Here is a 20025-nt window from a genome sequence, read left to right on the forward strand (position 1 = left end):
GCTAGCTCCTACATGTGATTCTGAACTATTAAAACTGTTGGCTACCTGTGATGCGAATAAATTGAACGCTGGTGTGCGAGAGCGTGAATTGTCACGAAAACGACCGTATAGCTTTCGTGATCAGCGTTCGTTTCAAGGAAACTGCAGAAGATGTCAACGCTATGGACATAAAGCAGTGGATTGCAAAAATGCGGAAAAAATACAGAATATGTCGGAAAAGGTACAGCCGGGTCCTTCTGGAGTACATCAAAGAAATTTTTCGTCTGGCAACAACACCTCAGCAAATAAGAAGTTTTGTAACATCTGTGGAGTGAATGGACATTCAGAAGATACATGCTATAGTAAAAAACAATGACATGAGGCATCAAAACGAGTGCTCCTGGCAAAAAACACTCGTTTTATCCGTTCATTTCCATCAGCTACGGTTACTAACAATTCCATGATCAGTTCAATAGCATACTTAGTAGACACAGGTGCAGATGTCTCAATACTTCACGAAAAAATAGCGAAAGCCTTAGACTTGCAAATTCAACCGGATTGCCAAATACTGTCTGGTGTAGGAAATTGTGTTATGAAGCCTCTGGGTCGCAGTAGTGTTGTGATGTGTACACCAACCATGACATTAGAAATTGATTTTCTAATTGTGCCAGATGGATCAATTCCTGGATGTGATGTTGACGCTTTAATTGGACTTGATGTTTTAAAACGACCAGGTATTAAAATTGAATTTAATGCAAACAGTGTAGACATTGTATATGATCATAGTGATAGGCAACGAATTTGTGCTATATACGCGTTTGAAGAAAATGACTTAAATTTGTCAGGACTGGACGAGTGGGTTATTAAGGAAATAAAAACAATAATCCAAAATGGAATAAGTCAAACACCGGCCGCAGTAACAACAAACAAGTTAAGAATAACATTACGTGATCTACAGCCAGTGGCCTATAAACCCCGTCATTTGTCATATGGCGAAAGATTACAAGTGAAACAAATAATAAAAGAACAAATTGAGAGTGGAATAATACGACAAAGTGAATCTCCTTATGCAAGCCCAATAGTCCTTGTCAAAAAGAAAAACGGAGACACAAGATTATGTGTAGATTATCGAGACGTAAATAAAAAAGTATTACGTAATAATTATCCTCTACCACGGATACAAGATCAGATTGACGCCCTTGCCAAAGCTGTATATTTTTGTACTCTTGATATGAAATCGGGATTTCACCAAGTTGAAATAGAAGAGAATTCAAAACATATAACTGCTTTTGTGACACCAGATGGACTTTACGAGTACAATCGAATGCCGTTTGGTTTTATAAACTCCCCATCGTGTTATCAAAGTGCCATCGATAAAGCCCTTGGACCACTTAAAGACGATATTGCGTTTGTTTACGTTGATGATGTGTTGTGCCCCTCTCGAACCATTCAAGAAGGTCTTAAGAACTTAAGAAAGGTCATTGACGCCCTTTCGAAGGCCGGATTTGTTTTAAACATAAAAAAATGTAACTTTTTCCAAACATCTGTGGAATATTTGGGTGTTGTGATCGAAAACGGTACGGTAAAACCTAGTTCGCGAAAAGTTGACGCGCTCGCTCAAACATCAGCTCCTAAAGATGTAAAAGGTGTTCGTCAATTATTAGGACTGGCTGGATACTTTAGACGTTTCGTGAAAAACTTTGCAACTTTGACAGCACCGATATCTGCACTGTTACGTAAGGGAAAAACTTTTGAGTGGACAAGTGAATGTGAAAATGTGCGATTGGATTTAGTGAAACGATTGACTTCTTATCCGATTTTGAACATTTTTGATCCGGAACTGACTACCGAACTACATACAGACGCGAGTTCGCTTGGATTGGGTGCCATACTTATGCAAAAAGACTTAAATAATGTGCTTCATCCAGTGGCGTATTATTCTAGGCGTACAACTGATTGTGAATCGCGATATCATTCTTATGATTTGGAAACTCTAGCGATAGTGGCCATAGCCACTCAGTATTTTCGCACATATCTGTATGGTATAAAGTTTACAATCTATACAGACTGTAATTCAGTAAGGGCTACAGCACTCAAAAAGGAACTACACCCCCGCGTTGCAAGATGGTGGATAAAATTGCAGGACTTTAATTTTGATATAGAATATAGACCAGGACATAAAATGGCACATGTCGACTATTTAAGTCGAAATACAGCATCTCCGACAAAACGAATTTTAGCAGCACGAATTATTGCTAACAAACCAAAGACAATTTGTGAATATCAATCAGAGGATGTGTTTTGTCAGACAATAATAAACAAAACGCATCATGAGACGGGATATATAGTGAAAGACAATTTAGTGTTTTTACAATGTTCAAATGATGGTCGCGAACGTTGTTTTGTACCTGTAGCAGCTCGACTAGAGATAATGAAACTGTATCATGATAACTCGTCTCATATTGGTGCTGATAAAATGTTAATGAAATTACGTGAGGACTTAATATGGCCACGCATGGGTAAAACAGTACGCAAATATGTTGCAAATTGTAGATCGTGTGTGTTGGGTAAATCTTTTACTGGAAAACGGAGTGGATTGTGTCAACAGAAAACGAAGTAAAATGGATACGTGGCATATTGACCATGCCGGACCTTTGGTCAAATCTAATAAATGCACTCAAATTTTAGTGGTTATAGACGCTTTTACTAAATTTGTGCGATTTTGTCCTATTAGACAAAAAAATGCCGAATGTACTATAAAGGCATTAGATGCATTATTTATGGAATTGGGTCGACCAAAACGAATAATAGCTGATCGGGGAACAGCATTTGTAGCGAGTAAATTTCGAGAATTTCTCAATGATAACTCTGTTGAGCTACACCTAATTGCAACAGGAGTTCCTAGAGGTAATGGACAAGTGGAACGCGTTATGAGAAGTTTGTTTAATGCGATGCGTGCTGTGTTGAATGAAAAAGACGAAAATAAATGGACAAAAGTGCTACCTCATATTGAGGACGATTTTAATGTAACTGTGAACAAATCGACAGGATTCGCGCCGTGGATATTAATGTTTGGTGAAAATCGACGTCTGAGAGCAACTAACGAACTGTTAAATGGTGTGCCAATACAGACAAGTGATGTGGACGCTGAAATACTTAGACAACAAGCTCACAGTCGCGTGTGCGAAGTAACCAGTAGAACAATTACAAACTTTAATAAGAAAAGAGTGCCGGCAATACCATACGCTGTTGGTGATAAAGTTGTTGTTGAAAATAGTCAGCTGTCGAATGGAGGAAAATTGAAACCAAAGTATCACGGACCCTTTGAGGTAACGCATTGTTTACCTAATGAGAGGTATGCTCTCCGAAGGATTGGCAGCCGAGGTAGAACTACAATAGCGGCACATGAACAGTTACGAACCTGGCCAGATACAGAAATTCTATAAGGTATGATGGATATAGATTTATTTAATAAGATTGATGTGTGAATGTGTGTAAAGGTCCCTGCTTAGTAGGCTGTTTAAGGTCCCTGTGTATCAGGCTATGTGTAAAGGTCCCTGCTTAGTAGGCTATGATTAAGGTCCCTGCTCGGCAGGCTATTTTTAAGGTCCCTGCGTCGCAGGCTATGTTTGAGGTCCCTACTTTGCAGGCTATGTTTAAGGTCCCTACTTTGCAGGCTATGTTTAAAGGTCCCTGCTTGGCAGGCTATTTTTAAGGTCCCTGCTCTGCAGGCTTAGATTGTTGTGTTCTGGGTCTGTGAGACAAGCGGGTAATAGACCTGGTAGTGGTTGAACCGCCTCTGAGCTCCTGGCTAGAATATGGTATCTTTTGATAGCACTTGAGAGTCATGGGTGTAACAGACCTGTTGATGGTTGAGTCGCCTCTGAGCTTCTAGTGGTTGTTAACTGTGCCACATAACAGTCTATTTTGTTAAATGAAATAAGGTTTAGACTTAGTTCTTCGAATATATTTTGAGCTTGTACTGCTGTTATAATGTTTACAGATTACCGGTGTCAGGTGAATCTTTGCAAAACTGCGGAAGGTGCGAGGACGCCCCACATGTCAGGAAGGCCGTGTTAGCTTACGTCATCACCTTCACCGATGGACCGATGCGACGTGCTCACATCTATTTAGACTAGTTTTGTTTCATAAGCAAATCTGAAGTATTTGTTTACATTTAATAATCGGGGCAGTTCTTAAGAAAGAACCGAGCAGTCAAGCTTTAGATGTCGAGGGTTAAACTACGTTTGTTGTAATAAAGCGTATTATTGTGAATTTAGTGTTTTAATCAAACTAAAAAGCCAGATTAACAGTCGCTAATCTATCATATATAAATGTGTGTTATTGAAAAAACTTAATGTCACAAACCAGTGACTTAATAATAAGAAAATATAGAAAATTTGTTCCATAAAACATCGTTTCCTTAACGTGGAGGAACATCCCAATATTATTTTCCCTCTCATTACATGGGAAAAGGCTCCATTCAATTTAATTAGCATGACCAAACAATAAAAGCGTGTGTTTTCTCTTCTTTATACACGTTTCCCCAATGGTTTCTACCCAATAAGAAAGTGTGAGAATGTGACAAACATCATTAGACGTCTCCGATTTTTAGGGATAAATAAAATGACGATGGGGAAGTCTGACGATGTATATGATCAATAAAACCTGATGTGATAGACTACCGTGACGTGTATATACTTCATTATCCATTCATTTATTCTACAATAAAATGGAACGGCTGGGGTGTGAAAAGTTACATTGAGATCTTTTTTATTGCAAATTATTTTTCTACGAACCGTTGAAATTATCATTAAGAATGCATTGTATGGGCGTAGTATAGAACGGTGCTCTATTATGAATATGGTTGACACGTGCTTAATTAAAACATTTATTATTTAGAACGAGTCGTGTAATGATGTGAAAGCTAAAAACTCAAAAGTTAAACGAGCTTAAATTGTTCTTAGTTAGACTCCATTAAGTTTTTGAGCACATCCTTTAAATTACAATTAATTCTTCGAACTATTACTACAGTTTTATGAGCAAGATTTACCTGGAAATATAAAACTGATATTGATTACTATTGGAAACTACTGAACTAAACGGGAATTCCACAATTGGTCGATTCAAAGTTAATTTTTTCATAAATATTTATTTAAATTGTTATATGGGAAATATTCATCCGAATTATCGAACAAAAACAACATTAATACAAAAATAGAATGTTTGTTTGGATAATGCGACGTCGGCAGTGCATTTCCACGTATGATTATTAATGTAAATCTCCCCTACATGACGTGAAATTTAAAACAAAACGACGCCATTCTGCATTTATTTTGCCTACACTACAATTTGTATACTTTTTTTTTGTATCGAAGGTTCAAGGCGAAGAATTTGAAAGGAATTTGTTTACGCATATTCGACGTTGCCAATGTGAACATTTAGTACAAAATAATAGGAAATTAATAAGTAATGAGAATTTTTAGTTGCTTGATAACTTTTATAGAAATTGCTTTCTAAAGTAGTCACACTTCATAAAAGTTTATTTTTTTTTATTTTTTAGCTGAGTCCTAAATTTTACTTTCCTTTACTTAAATTATTTCGACACTATGAGTCTTGATTGATTTGATTTAACTTAATTTCTACACACTTCTTTCTTTCTAGGATCTGGAGTTAGTAACTTATTATTATTGTAAAAACATAAATGATAAATTATTAGAAAACAAATATATAATTCTTGAATATCAGATGATGCCATAAAATCATATTTTTTTCAATGTCACCATGCATATTATTGTTATATATGGTATATATATTTTACTCTTTAATTACTATTCGGCATTCCATTGTTTGTTATCCCTACAAAATATTTCAAGGCGATTAATTGGAATAACTTATATTTATTTGCCTGAAGCTGTACATTAAACTAACATGAAATTGGATAGAATTATTTTTAATTACAGTATAATGGATAATTTATAGGAACAACAATTTAAACTACAAGTAACAAAACTAGAAAAACAATAAACTGCCTACGCATTTCTAGAAAATACGTCAGTTTTGTTTAATTAAATATAGAATATTTTCTCAGACAATTACTTTTTATTATTAGATGTTTTTATGGACGTAATATAATATTGTTAATTATTCACATATTTAAATGATTTTAAACAAGGTATGCGTCATCTTCTTGGAGATCGTTCCTGATAGTGTTTTGTCCAGCACCCCAAACAATCCACCCACATTAATTCTGCAAAGTCTAACAAAAGAGTGTGTTTACATTTTTGGCGATTCCATTTAAAGAACGGCCAATAAGTGGTGTTTTATTTTTAAGCAATAATAACAATGAGTCGGTGGCCAAGTCAGCGGTCCCGCCACGTAGAGGATCCGTTTTTGGGCCGACGCCTGCATAATACATTTCGAGTGTCAACATGTGGGCCATTATTGACAATAAATATAGTTACATTTGTGGCAATGGTAGTTTCAGTAATAACTGTAATTGATTGAGGATGGATGTGGGTTAAGGCACGGTCTCGCCTAATGAAAAGGTTATTGTCTGAGGACAATGCCGTATAGATATTTCAAACTCTTCTAGGTTTGTTATTTGACGGCGTGCGCTTGCATTCAATTATTCCATTGATGTGTGTCCTTTGGAAGGGTGTGTGAGTGCCCCCCAAGCGTGTTTCTCAGAAGAATTTTCAGCTTATTAATTTTTTTAACTATATACATCAAAGTCAAGAACAAATGTACAACATTTATTTATAAACATGCAACGAAATTTATAAAATATGCCATAATTAATTGTAAAGTTCTCTAACAATATATATTACTGCGTTTATTCGGGCAAATTGCGGTTAAGCCACCTTAAATTCTTGTCCATTATACAAGTCCTCTCTGACATTGGACTACAATGATAGCTACCGAGTCTATTTAACGGGGATATCTGCAAAGCTGTCAAGCATGTAAATTACCCTTCTGTCGTTTGTCCGCCACACCGACATATTGGCGGGTGGCTGCGGCTCTTTAACTAGCCTGATCTCCGCTGAATCGTTCGCCATTCAATAAGCCCCAAGTCAGCTAAATTGGCTACTTTAAATATTTAATTGTTTTATAGGGAAATTAGAGGAGGGGCTGTCCATCAGTACAATGATTATGCGGATTTGCTTTCCCCGTTATCGGTAAAACGGTGTTACTTACCCGCACAAATTTCGAACGTTTAGAGGACTCTGTAAATAATTGTACAAGTACAAATGATTTAATTTGTTGTTGTCTGACTTTGGAAAATTTAATTAATAATTACTTGCAAATTAAAATAGCTAACAAGTAATATTGCGCTCTTAGTTGATAGTCGGAAATAAATGCTTATAATTTTGTTAATGGTGAGGGCACTTTGTTTTATCCTCATCGACAAAACCAATAAAGGATTCATTATGTTTCTTGTTTTGAGTGCCACTTAAATAAATTACTTGAATTGCCAGAACTCCGTTTTTAATTCAACCCTTGCCCAACGCCTTCACAATTGATCCCTTGCGTCTAGGATCATTAAGTGTTTATTTTTTTATTAAGGTCGCTTTTTGTAATATTTAATTTATGTCTATTAGTTATGGTGGTTTCGTCTAGGCCAAGATACAGGCCACGTCAGTGGGAAAAGAACTAGAGAATGAAATATGACGGTAGGGTATTCGGTAAAAAGGGGGACCGTAGGCCTCAATGTTTACATTTCATTATTTTCTAGAAAAAATACATATTTATTTTATCAATATTTACTCAGGTTATTGTTATACCGGTGTTGGAGGTTTTATTGTTATAGGACATGTGTGTTTCATATTAATAAGACAAAAAATTTTATGTATAAAATAAAGAAATATATTACATATTCATTTCAAGGTAACACCATCAACTTGAATGCAGATTATATTATTTTACAAATATTGAATTTTTGTACATATTTTATTATTTTATTAGAAAAATATAAAAACAATTCCAAAATTAAAAACAAAATGTGAGAAATAATTATGCGCAGTCCCCAATAATATCTGTTCAGCACATTAGCTTTGAAAATTTAAAATCGAGATAAACATATTTAAATGCACAAAAAAATTTAATATCACTAAATAAAAGATACATAAAACCACAACACTATAAATATTTATACACAGGAAAAATTGTGAAATCCATTTGCAATAAATATAAAACAGTTATTTGATACATCCCTCACTAATAAAATCGATTTAACGATTTTTATTTATAGGCATTATTCACGTACCTTTAAAAAGACAAACAACATACAGAAATCCCCATTTGTTGAGGATTATAGGGATTGACCGAAACGCCATACATCCAGGGGAATTTATAGGGTTACTTAAAAAGAGAAAACAAACGATTTAACGTAATGTGATACCACCCTAACAACACAACATCCAAAGGTAACACCCAAGATAATATATGTATTGTATAGAAAACTTCATTATTTTTGGGTGCAATTAAGATTAAAACAAGAGGGAATTTAAATTTTAAATCAACATAACGAAATTTCTGCAGCGCCAGCCAACTCTAATTTAAAATATTTTAATCAAGCGCCGGTTGATGAAAGACTACGTTATAACGAACAAGCAACCCTTATTTAAACAGAATCTCTAGTGGGAGCAATAACTATACCGACAAGTCCCAAGTATTTGCACTTCTTGAATTTAATCATGATCGTGACTGAGTTATTTAAATAAACCCGGCCCAACCCTTGTGTTGCAATATCGTAGCCAAGTAAACACCGGAGGAGAGGCGCAGTTTTACCTAAAATTATCGACAATATTGGTAAAACTGTGTTGAACGAAACACCAAATTGCTTTGTTTAATTGCAAATGTATTTTTAAAGACACAGCTATAAAAACCTTAACGTTGAATCGAAATCGAATTAAACCGTGTGGGGGTTCGTCAGTTCGCAAGGAGGGCAAGGGCAGATGCAGTTTGCAATAATCCCCCGGGGACATATTGTTTCGATCTTAATTTAAAGGTTATTGCATTGATATTGCATGCCAATTGAATTTGTGACATAATTTTAGTGGATGCAACGCCACAACGAACAGATCTGATTTACCTGGTCGGCCAGATCAAATCCCGTTACTTTTCCTGAATTGTTTACGGGCATATGGCATGCATGAACCTTTTTGACGTTGTAATTTTATATGCGCAAACACAATGAAAAAAATACGAGGTGAACGACATCGATCTAAACAGTGGGCTTGCAACGACTGATGCTTCACGGATGCAGAAAATGTTGCATGTTTGGCGGGATTATAAAAGTGTACAAAATACTGGCTATTATTTTACGCACGTTAAAAAAGGCAGTGATCAAATATCCTATTGGAGTATTCAAATTTGGTGACATAATTAATTAGATCGGAACCAATTTCGTATGGTAGACACATGCGTTATGTTTGTTTAAGGGGTCACACAAAGTATGTATTTGTATTAAGGATATAGGAGGCGTGTACCTCGAAAATTAATCTTGTCCAGATCTGTTAATTAATTGTCCTTTGAGAAAGAGTCATAACAACAGTATTAGAAATACTTATTAAATAAATAATAACACATTGAAATTTATTGGTTTATTATTTATTAAAAGATTAAAATCCGATAGAAAATCAAAAATCTGATACATTCATTCATTTAAAGTTGATATTTCAAAATTATTCCACTATATAACGAGAATATTTAATAAATGTTCCAATGTAGTTCACTCAGGAGTATTTCAGGGAGTTGTTAACAAGTTTTTGAGACATTGATGAGTTCATTTAAATTTGTAAAATGTTTATTTCAAATTTGGTTATAAAGATTGGGACGGGCAAGACAAAACATCGATGCTTTGGTTTGACACATTTACTAAGAGCTTTTCTTCAATATATGACGGAAAATTGTTGTTTAATATATCCTTGTACATCAGCCTTTGCTAGAAAAATTAAAGGATCCTCTTAGCATAATTGAACTGTGGGTATAACAAACTTTCTATGTAGTTTTATACATGTAGGACGTATAACTTAAACAGAACCATCAATGCTTTAAAAATTAAATTTTGACACGTCACCAAAAACTACTTATCCCCACTGTTTTGTGATCCAGTGAATATGATCCTAAGCCAAACAAAATTCAATTTAATAAGTTGTTTTAATTATGACCGCTACTGTACATATTTTTGTACAGTTCTTATTTCTATGAAATATTTATCATACGTTAACAGTTATTTTGATTTAATATTTACAATAATGTAATGTAATGTACTGACTACAAAAATCGATATAATTTAAAATCAAATATATTTTTAATTACAAATAAATGCAAAATAATAATTATTCCTATTAAATATTTGCATTTAATTTAAACCCTTCATATATAAATACGCGAACGAATAAAATCCAACGTTACCTATTTACACAACAATATCGAATTAAAATCGCCCCTGTTAATTCCAAACATGGACCATAATAATAAACAAAAAAATAAATACATTGATGTATTGAATACGGCCGAAATTACAATCAAATATATCGGATAGCCGACCATTATAACGAAATTTAAACGCAAATGTGGTGCTATTGCTGTAACAATTGATATTGGATACAATTTTCCTGCTATTCCTGTTTAATTTTGCGGCCTGCAATTTTGTCTAAATGTAACTGCCGGGGGCTTTTCTAAATAACCATCCAACAATAGAAATGCACAATATATCCGCCGGCCGATTGTTGCCAAATGACTAAACAATGTAAAAACACAATTGGAACAAAAACCATTCACATTTATTTTTGAAATTAAGCAGTACAAAAACAAATAAATAAAATATGTAAACTGTCAGGAAATATTCCTTATTGTACTTTTTAAAGAAGTTTTTTTATATAAATACGTTGATTCTGTGTTCCATTCATTTGAGCCTCGGTTTTCTTTTTGGGAATTTCTGCCCGTCCAAAGAAAATGTTTATCCCGAACAAGCGACTTCACTTTATAGAAAGCAGCCCCTTGTGTGCTTTTGTCCTTATCCCGAAAAGTAATTCACGTTAATCTCCCGTTTATGTAGAAGGCACAATGGAATCTTCTTTCATCGCAGATTTTTTAATTACCTGCAGTAATTGAAATCTTTTAAGACTAACTAATCACGTTGTGAACGAAGAGGGCCCTTTAATCGTGTTTCGGAAATTACACTCAGATTTTTGCTGATAAATTTATATAACTCATAGCAACATGAATTTACTGATAGTACAATGATTGATTTCAACTCAGGTTTATGTAAGATAATTAAAATATTTCTTAAACATGAGATAGATTTGCATAAAACTATAATTTATGATTTTGTATAAATAAATTTTAATAAATAACTGTCAATAACATTTTTAATTTATCAGTGCACTAACAACACTAAGTAAGTTGTTTTCACTGAGAATAGGAATTAAAAGAATTGGAAATGATAATTTTTAAGGTATATCTCTGTAAATGACATCACATATATGATTGTAAACTTGTGTGCGATTGCGCATTGGGTTTCCGGTGAGTTGAAAAGTGGTTGGGTGAAAATTTAAGCGTATTAGGCACACCCCAAACGTCGAAAGTTCAAAACAACGAACATGCCGAGCTCTCCTTGGTAATGGACTATAAATTAAGCTTTAGCGATGGCTTTGTTTTCCCAAATAATCCGCTCGATGTATGATATAAGCTCCGGAATCGAAAACTGCGCATTTGCCCCGTTCCCAAGTGGACCTCGTTAAAAATTTTAAGTGCTTGATTCCATGTAGGTTTCCCGTAATGAAGGGAAGAGAGGAAATTGTGAAATGGATAAATAAATCCATTGTTGCCTATGGATAATAAAAAATGATTAACACATCCAATTACTGAAAATAAACTAGAGGAGGGTCCAAAAAGAACGAAATTTGATAATTAATGTATTTCTTTAGTGGGATAATTCTCAGACCACATCAAAGTACCAACAGTGAGACCACTTGAAGGTGAACAAAGAATGTTAAATGTTAGTTTGAGCATAAAAGTTTTGAAGGTAAAAGAAACGCATTGTCCCCTACTGAATATTCATCGTTCGTAGGGGCATCTGTTTCAACCCGGTGACTTATTGATAACGGAAGAAGAGCGAGTCCGCATCAATTTCTTTTAATGCAGGCTGGCTTTGTGTAGCTAAATATCGGCCATTTCCCAAATAGACGCAGGATTATCAACCACAGCCGGTTCCTTATTAAAACAATATATCTCCCATTAATCGCAAGCTTCGCTTATACAATTACGCAGTTTTTTCAGTTGCATGCGCCACTGAGCATGCGGTTTTAAAATGATACGTTTTTATTTCCTTCAGTTTAATGGGATCGGTTAATCTTCAGTAAAAATTCATGTTTGCCTATCTATAATCGGTTAAATATGTCACGCAAAAGCACGGAATTGCCGTTTGAACGACAAAAAATAGTTGGGTCGTTATAAATTATATCGTATAAAGTATTCTTTATGTGATAAACACATACAGTCGACCAATATAGCTCCATACGCTACCAATTACCTGCATGCTACTGAATGTTTTATTAGATACATAGCACAAGTTTGCTCTGGTAATTGGGCAAATTCACAAATGTTTGCTGATAATTTTCGGGAGTTCAGACATTGTGAACTTCTCTGGTTATTCAAAACAATTATCTACGAATTATTATGAATACTTCAAACTAATTTAATACCTGAAGAATTACTCGTTCAATTAGAATGAAAAAAATGGTTTATATTGCAATATTATATTAATTTCATACTAATAAATTAATTTAATACATTAAATATTTGAGATAGCACACACTATTTTTTTATTAATAGGAATCAAATTCTTTAGTATCAGAAACCAGTATATAAAACATTTGAGATGTCTTATTCTATAAACTTAATGTTAGAAGTTTTAAGAATAAAGATTTGTTCTAAAAATATAGTAAATATTTTTGTTATTAGGATATTAAAGGTTTAACAAATATTTATAAACCTATAATATTTTCTTCTTAATTCCAAATATCTAAGTGATTTACACTTTTATCTCATACATATTCTCAGCATGCATCAATCATCCAGATGCAGTGGAACCTCGCATCTGATCCAATTCTACGGTGATATATCCTCTAAGGAAAATCCGACCATTGTTGTATTAAATATTAGAGGATGCATCTGTCTTGTTAGATCCGACAAGCCCGAGTGAATTATATTAAACCGTTTTGATAGATAATCTACATCCATAGCTGGCCATCAATTCTGCAACCCGCCGTGAATTATTGAAATCGGAAGGAGGCTGCGGTTGCATCAATTTCTTTTAATGACGGCCGCCTTTGTGCGGTAAATATCGGCGATTTCCCAAATAGATGTGAGGAAATTCATTCCACATTAATTTCGTTTGAAATAATGGGGAAAATAGGTAAATACCTATATATGCTTTTTATAAATCATAAAAATAATTTTAGCATTAATTACTTGATTTTCGTAACATGAGACTCATATATTATTACTATAATAATTATTATGATATAACAATATATTATATACAGCGTATATTAAAAGATAAAGAAATGACAGTCAGTCAATATGTTATGTTAATAACGGAACAAAAGTCCCCACTTTGCTCCGTAATGGGAGACTTCTACTGTCTCTGTCGTGCATGATGTCTCTCTCAAGATTCGGACTGACTAAAGCTTTTCAATCAGTATATACTTATTAATCAAATGATAGATAGTTCGTTACAATGGAAAAACTGAAAATAAGTCCAATTTTTCTTAAATGGTTTACTCTAAATGTTAAAAACTTGCACATGCAGTTTTCACTCCCTTAAAAACAATAAAAAATATTTTTATTTATACTTGATTTGTTGTTTTTTTTTAGTAGAAAAATATTTCAGCAAAATAGTCAAGTTTGGAAAAAAAATTTGAAAAAATTATATAATATTTTCAAATAAAAATATATAAAGTAATTATTAATTTCATAATTCTGGTATCCATCATGATAAAATGACCAGATTAATATAATTATTATAATATTCTTCAGTAACAGTTTAAGATAAAATTCCTTTGCCATACATCTAGGGTTTTCCGATGATGCAAAATTACCGAATCCAAATTTATCTCAAGTTTACAATTACTGAGAAATAAATTATCAGCACACATTAATCGAACGCATCACAATAACATATTTTCCCCCTCCACAAACACGATTCTCTGGGAATGCCCATTCATTTAAGATGTCTACCCGTGCCTAAGCCTCAAGACCACAATATAGATCTGTGGTGCAGAGAGAAAGACAAGAATCCGGGTTTTAAAAAACAATAACGAACCTGTTCAATTTAATACATATATAAGCGTACACTGGTTTGAAGAAAACCAGTGAACAAATTCATTTCGAAGAGTGAATAATCAGCGGAATGAAAAAGTTACTTCTTTTCCTAGCGGCATTTGTTGCATTTGTCGCAGCCGATGTAAGTTTGTTATCCTTGACTGAATTGCACAAATAAAATTTAAATATACCATTTTCAGATTGAAAAGGACGGTAAAGAATTCTTTAGGGGGGTACATCGAAGATGCCAAGAAGATCCGAAGACGGGAGTTCCAGAAGAACAAGTCAAAAGACTGTACCAGGGCTTCTGGAAGGATTGCCCCAAATTAAAAATACACATGGTGTGCATGTACAGAGGATTTAATTATATAGACCAACATGGAATTATTAATAAAGACCTTTTAAAATCACAATGGTCAACCCTATACAACAAAGAAGATTTTCAAAAACTTCTTAAATGTTTGGTACAAAAATGTAACACAACTGACACCGTATGGGATTTGGCAAGATGTAAACATGATACTGTTGGAAGTGTCATCGAATTGGAAACATTGTGGTATGATAAAGGAGGAAATGACACTGGAAGAGTTGTAACTTGTAACTAACAGAAATAACTTCTCAATTTATTTATGATAATTTTTATATTATATCCTTTTTGCAATGATTATTTATTATTTATTTGCCTTCCAATATTTAAATATAGACTTATTTTATTTATATTATGCCTTTAAAATACTCTAGTAAATGAAACAAACAACATAAATGAATGTAATCAACAAATAAGTAATGTTTATTAATTTATCATTATCTACTCAGGTCATTATTTGAAATATTAATTATGACGGGACAGTTAAAAAAGTGTAAACATTACACATATTTCATTGTTTATTTTTACTAAACAACTTGAACAAATTAATTTGTGGTAAAATCATTTTATCGATTTTAACAAATTTCCTAAATTTATAAAGAAATATGTAATTTTATCAAAAATAATTAACTTAACTATTTACTTTCTAATATAGTGTATCCAAAATCATAATCCATTTTCTTTATTCTCTTAATGATCTGTAACATTGTTGTTAAATGTTGTGAACTCAACTATTGTTTGGTTAGGACTCCAATTTTCAGTTCAAAATCCCATTAAAAAAATTGAGTATCCTCAATAAATTACTTCCTTAATAAATTTTTTTAAAATGTATTCACAAAGGAAGCCAGCATCAGAAATAATTGCAAATTTAAATATTTTTCTTCAATATGTGAAATAGGTGGAATATCTTTGCTATTCTCAATTTTCAAGTAAGCAACACTATCAAACAGTTTTAATCGCACTGTATAGTATGTATTCTTTTCATTGAATTTCATTAATTCAATGTAAAGAAATAGTATATATATTTACATATTATTTTGGATTATATATATTTTTTATATTTCAGAACTATTACAGTAAAAATTATAAAACATTTAATTTTTTAAATGGGTACAATGATAGGTAATGAATATCCAAAATTATAAAATAACAAAAAAATATGAGTTAATAAAGGTATGTACAATTTCTAAAAAAAATTCTAAGAATTTTATTTCAGAAAGATTAAATCACATCTGATTTGTCTATATTTTATAAAAATTTGTTTCATACCTTTAGATTGCACGTTAAGTTTTGTTTTAGTGTTCTATCTCTATTAGACGAAAATTAACGGCAATTAAAAGCTGACGTATGGAGAAGTTTTCTTCTGCATTCGAATCATCTCACTTCTACTTCACAGTTTCCGATGTAAATACATAAGATTATGATCTCTAGTCACCATTACGTACTTCCCTTTAACGTCTTGGGAAAAAGTAAATGTGTAAATGTAAATAAATAGAAATGACAATTTTCAACATCTCGCCAGTACGTTAATATGTTTTCCCGCGTACAATTCACAACAAAACCTCAATTTGCATTTGTATATTCCCAATTTGAACTCCAAGTAAAACAATCAGTTAATGAAAATCGTGAATTATATATATATATATATATATATATATATATATATATATATATATATATATATATATATAATTTAAGCAGATATTCCTTTGTTTTCCCAAATATGAGTCTAATTTTGTTTATACTACAGTATAAAAGGAATAATATATATAAATTTCACATTGTTTGATGTGACATTTTGTGGAAACAGAGGGTCGAGCAATATAGTATAAAGCAAGCAGTTAATTCGATTATTAAAATTAAAAACATTCTACAAGGATGATGAAATAAATAAGAAGGAAGAAAGATGATAAGACAAGTTTGGTCAAACTTTTGTCTCGAAAAACTTGATAAACCTACTACAAAATTTTCGTTCTCAAATTGAACATAATGACGTGTGCTAGAAAAAAATTCATTAAAATGCACAATATTATTAAAAACTTGAGGGCTTTTGAACTTTAAATTGATTAAAATCATTGTAAATCATATTATTATAGCAGTTTGAAAGAGTACAAATGTCTATGTTGAAAAAATTCTCAAAAATATATGTAAAATAGAACAATATATAATTATACTTGTAAATACATAACTTGAAAAGTTTTATTGTATTATTCATTAAATTAAATATTAATTCATTATATTAATTGTATTCATTATATTTATTATTAAATTAATTAATAAATCAGAAGCTAGACCGAAAAGTAAAATGATCTTGTTGGCCTAGAAATAATAAATATATAATATTATCTATATCCATATTTTCTAGCAAAAATACAATAAGTAATTAAAAAATTCATAAATCTGGTATTTGTCACGATAAAATCTGTTGATTGATTTAATTATTATAATTAATATTCTCCAACCGTTAAATTTCTTGACGTTGCAAAAATAACGGAAACCATTTTCAAATTTATATCGATTCTATTTCAATTACTGGGAAATTAGTTATTAGCATTCGTTAATCGAACATATCACATTATATTCCCCCTCCAGAAGCACGACTCTCTGTATATGATGCTTTTAAATTGTTTACGCGCGTCTTAGCCTCAAGACCACAATACAGATTTGTAGTGCCGAACAAGAAAGACAAAAACCCGGGTTTTAAAAAACAATAACGAATATATTTAATTTTATACATATATAAACGTATAGTGGTCTGACGGGAATCAGTTATAAACTTCATATCGAAGAGTGAATAATCAGCGGAATGAACAAGTTACTCCTTTTCCTATCGGCATTTGTTGCCTTTGTCGCAGCCGATGTAAGTTTGTTATCCTTGACTGGATTGCATAAATAAATTTAAATACACCATTTTCAGATTGAAAAGGACGGTACAGAATTCTTTAGGGGGGTGCATCGAAGATGCCAAGAAGATCCGAAGACGGGAGTTCCAGAAGAACAAATCAAACAAATGTATCAGGGCCACTGGGAGGCTTGCCCCAAATTAAAACTACATATGGTGTGCATGTACCGAGGATTTAATTATATCGACCAATATGGAATTATAAACAAAGATCTTCTGAAATCACAATGGTCAACCTTATACAACAAAGAAGATGTTCAAAAACTTCTTAAATGTTTGGTTCAAAAATGTAATACAATTGACACCGTATGGGATTTGGCAAAATGTAAACATGACACTGTTGGAAGCCTTGTTGAACTAGAAACATTGTGGTATGATAAGGGAGGAAATGACACTGGAAGAATTGTAACATGTAATTAACAGAAATATCTTCTCAATTTATTTATTATAATTTTTATATTATATCCTTTTTGCAATGATTATTTATTATTTATTTGCCCTCTGATACTTAAATATAGAGTTGTTTTATTTATATTATGCGTTTAAAATATTCTAGTAAATGAAACAAACAACATGAATGAATGTAGTCAACAAATAAGTGATGTTTATTAATTTATCATTATCTACTCAGGTCATTATTTGAAACATAATGTCAGAACAGTTAAAAAAAAAAACATTATATAGATTTCATTATTTATTTTTACAGTAACTTGAACAAATTAATTTGTGATAAAATCTTTTTATCAATTTTAACAAACTTCCTAAATTTATAAAGAAATATGTAATTTTATCAAAAATTTACAGTAGTAAACTTATTTACTATTTACTTTCTAATGTAGGTGTAACCAAAATCATACTCTATTTTCTTTATTCTCTTAATGATCTGTAACATTTTTAAATGTTGTGGATTCAATTATTGATTGGTTAGGTCTCCTGTTTCCTGTTCAAAACTCGATATCTTAAATCAAAAAAATTGTCCCGAATATTCTTAAATTACTTTTTTAATAATACTATCAAACAGTTTTGAACGCATAATAATGTATTCTTTTAAATTCCATTAATTCAATGTAAAAAAATATTTTTTTAGATTACATATTTACATATTATTCTGGATTATATATTATATATTTTTTTATCAGAGAACTATTACAGTAAAAATGATAAAACATTATTTATTAGTATTTCCATTTAATAAATTTTAAAAATATATTGCTTTTTTAAATAGATAATCAATAATCAGAGTAATAAAATAACATAAAAATATGAGTTAATAACGGTATGTACAATTTCTAAGAATTTTATTTCAGAAAAATTAAATCACATCCGGTTTATCTATATTTTATAAAAAAACTTTTCATACCTTCGGATTGCACGTTAAGTTTTGTTTTAGTGTTCCACCTCTATTAGACGAAATTTAATAACAATTAAAAGCTGACGTTTGAGGAAATGTTCTTCTGCATTCTAATCTTCTCACTTTTACTTCGCAGTTTCCATTGTAAATATATAAGACAATAATCTCTAGTCAACACTATGTACTTCCCTTTAACGTCATGAGAAAAAGTAGGTGTGTAAATGAATAGAAATGACAATTTCCAATATCTCGCCGGTACGTTAATATGTTTTCTTGCGTACAATTCACCGCAAAACCTCAATTTGCATTTTTGTATATTCCCAACCTACCCAACATCTTAAACGATACACGCTAAAGGTGCACATTACTTGAGCTCCGTTTAAAACAATTAGTCAATAAAAATCGTGAAATAAAATGCAATAAATAAATTACCGGAATCTTTATTATATATTTAGTCAGAGACATTGAAGGGAACTGTGAGAAAGTGTGGGTAATTAAAAAGATGACTTCTAATTTTAGCAGATACAATTTCCTATGTCTTCCCAAATGTAAGTGTAATTTTATTCACTTGTCCTACACTATAATAAATTAAATAGTCTTTAATATTTATTAAAACCAACATTTTCTCTTTGTTTATCACCTTTATTTTCATTCATATGGGTACATATATTTAAAAATAAAAATATTCATATGTTTTTAAATATAGTAGTATTAAAATTGTAAGATCAAATATTTTAGTTGTTTAAGGTTGTGATAAATTCGGAATAGTTCTTAGAGCATACCAGAAGGATCCGCAAACGTTGGTGCCTGAAGATCATCAACAGATCGAGAACGAGAAACTAAAATTTCACATTGTTTAATGTGTAAGGGATTTTACGTCTTTTTTGGTGACATTTTGTGGAAACAGAAGGCCGAGCAATATTTAAAAGAATACTACAAATTGTTGGACTGCCTCTTCCTATATGACACACTAATTGACACCGTTTGGGAGTGGAGAAAATACAAACAACAATTAATACGATTACTAAAATAGAAACACCGTGATTTGATAATAAGGAAGAGAGATGATAAGACAAGTATGGTCTAAATTGT

General features: G+C 31.9%; 3 protein-coding genes and 1 long non-coding RNA gene across 4 annotated transcripts in view; 3 read left to right on the top strand and 1 right to left on the bottom strand.

Annotated features, from left to right (window-relative positions):
- The window catches only part of LOC109596674 (baculoviral IAP repeat-containing protein 7-B), a 59105-nt gene that overhangs the window by 15977 nt on the left and 23103 nt on the right, over positions 1 to 20025 (bottom strand). The gene's annotated exons all lie outside the window — the stretch shown is intronic.
- On the top strand, positions 2431 to 4230 carry LOC126265058 (uncharacterized). Its single transcript, XM_049965453.1, has 2 exons — positions 2431 to 3426; positions 3983 to 4230. Exon 1 carries the CDS (start codon positions 2517 to 2519, stop codon positions 3423 to 3425), a length of 909 nt encoding a protein of 302 aa, XP_049821410.1. The 5' UTR covers positions 2431 to 2516; the 3' UTR covers position 3426; positions 3983 to 4230.
- On the top strand, positions 14244 to 14978 carry LOC109596667 (B1 protein-like). Its single transcript, XM_020012240.2, has 2 exons — positions 14244 to 14455; positions 14514 to 14978. Exons 1-2 carry the CDS (start codon positions 14402 to 14404, stop codon positions 14916 to 14918), a joined length of 459 nt encoding a protein of 152 aa, XP_019867799.1. The 5' UTR covers positions 14244 to 14401; the 3' UTR covers positions 14919 to 14978.
- LOC126265059 (uncharacterized) lies at positions 17188 to 18059 on the top strand. Its single transcript, XR_007547615.1, has 2 exons — positions 17188 to 17540; positions 17598 to 18059. It is a non-coding gene; the product is annotated as an uncharacterized LOC126265059 (long non-coding RNA).

This window comes from Aethina tumida, chromosome 3 (assembly GCF_024364675.1).
Source record: "Aethina tumida isolate Nest 87 chromosome 3, icAetTumi1.1, whole genome shotgun sequence".
Lineage (NCBI taxonomy): Eukaryota > Metazoa > Arthropoda > Insecta > Coleoptera > Nitidulidae > Aethina > Aethina tumida.

Excerpts from the sequence above, each read along its gene's own strand:
- LOC126265058 (XM_049965453.1), top strand. The coding sequence starts at position 2,517 with ATGTTGCAAATTGTAGATCGTGTGTGTTGGGTAAATCTTTTACTGGAA.
- LOC109596667 (XM_020012240.2), top strand. The coding sequence starts at position 14,402 with ATGAAAAAGTTACTTCTTTTCCTAGCGGCATTTGTTGCATTTGTCGCA. Across the intron at positions 14,456-14,513 it reads TTGCATTTGTCGCAGCCGAT|ATTGAAAAGGACGGTAAAGA; the intron begins GTAAGTTTGTTA and ends TACCATTTTCAG.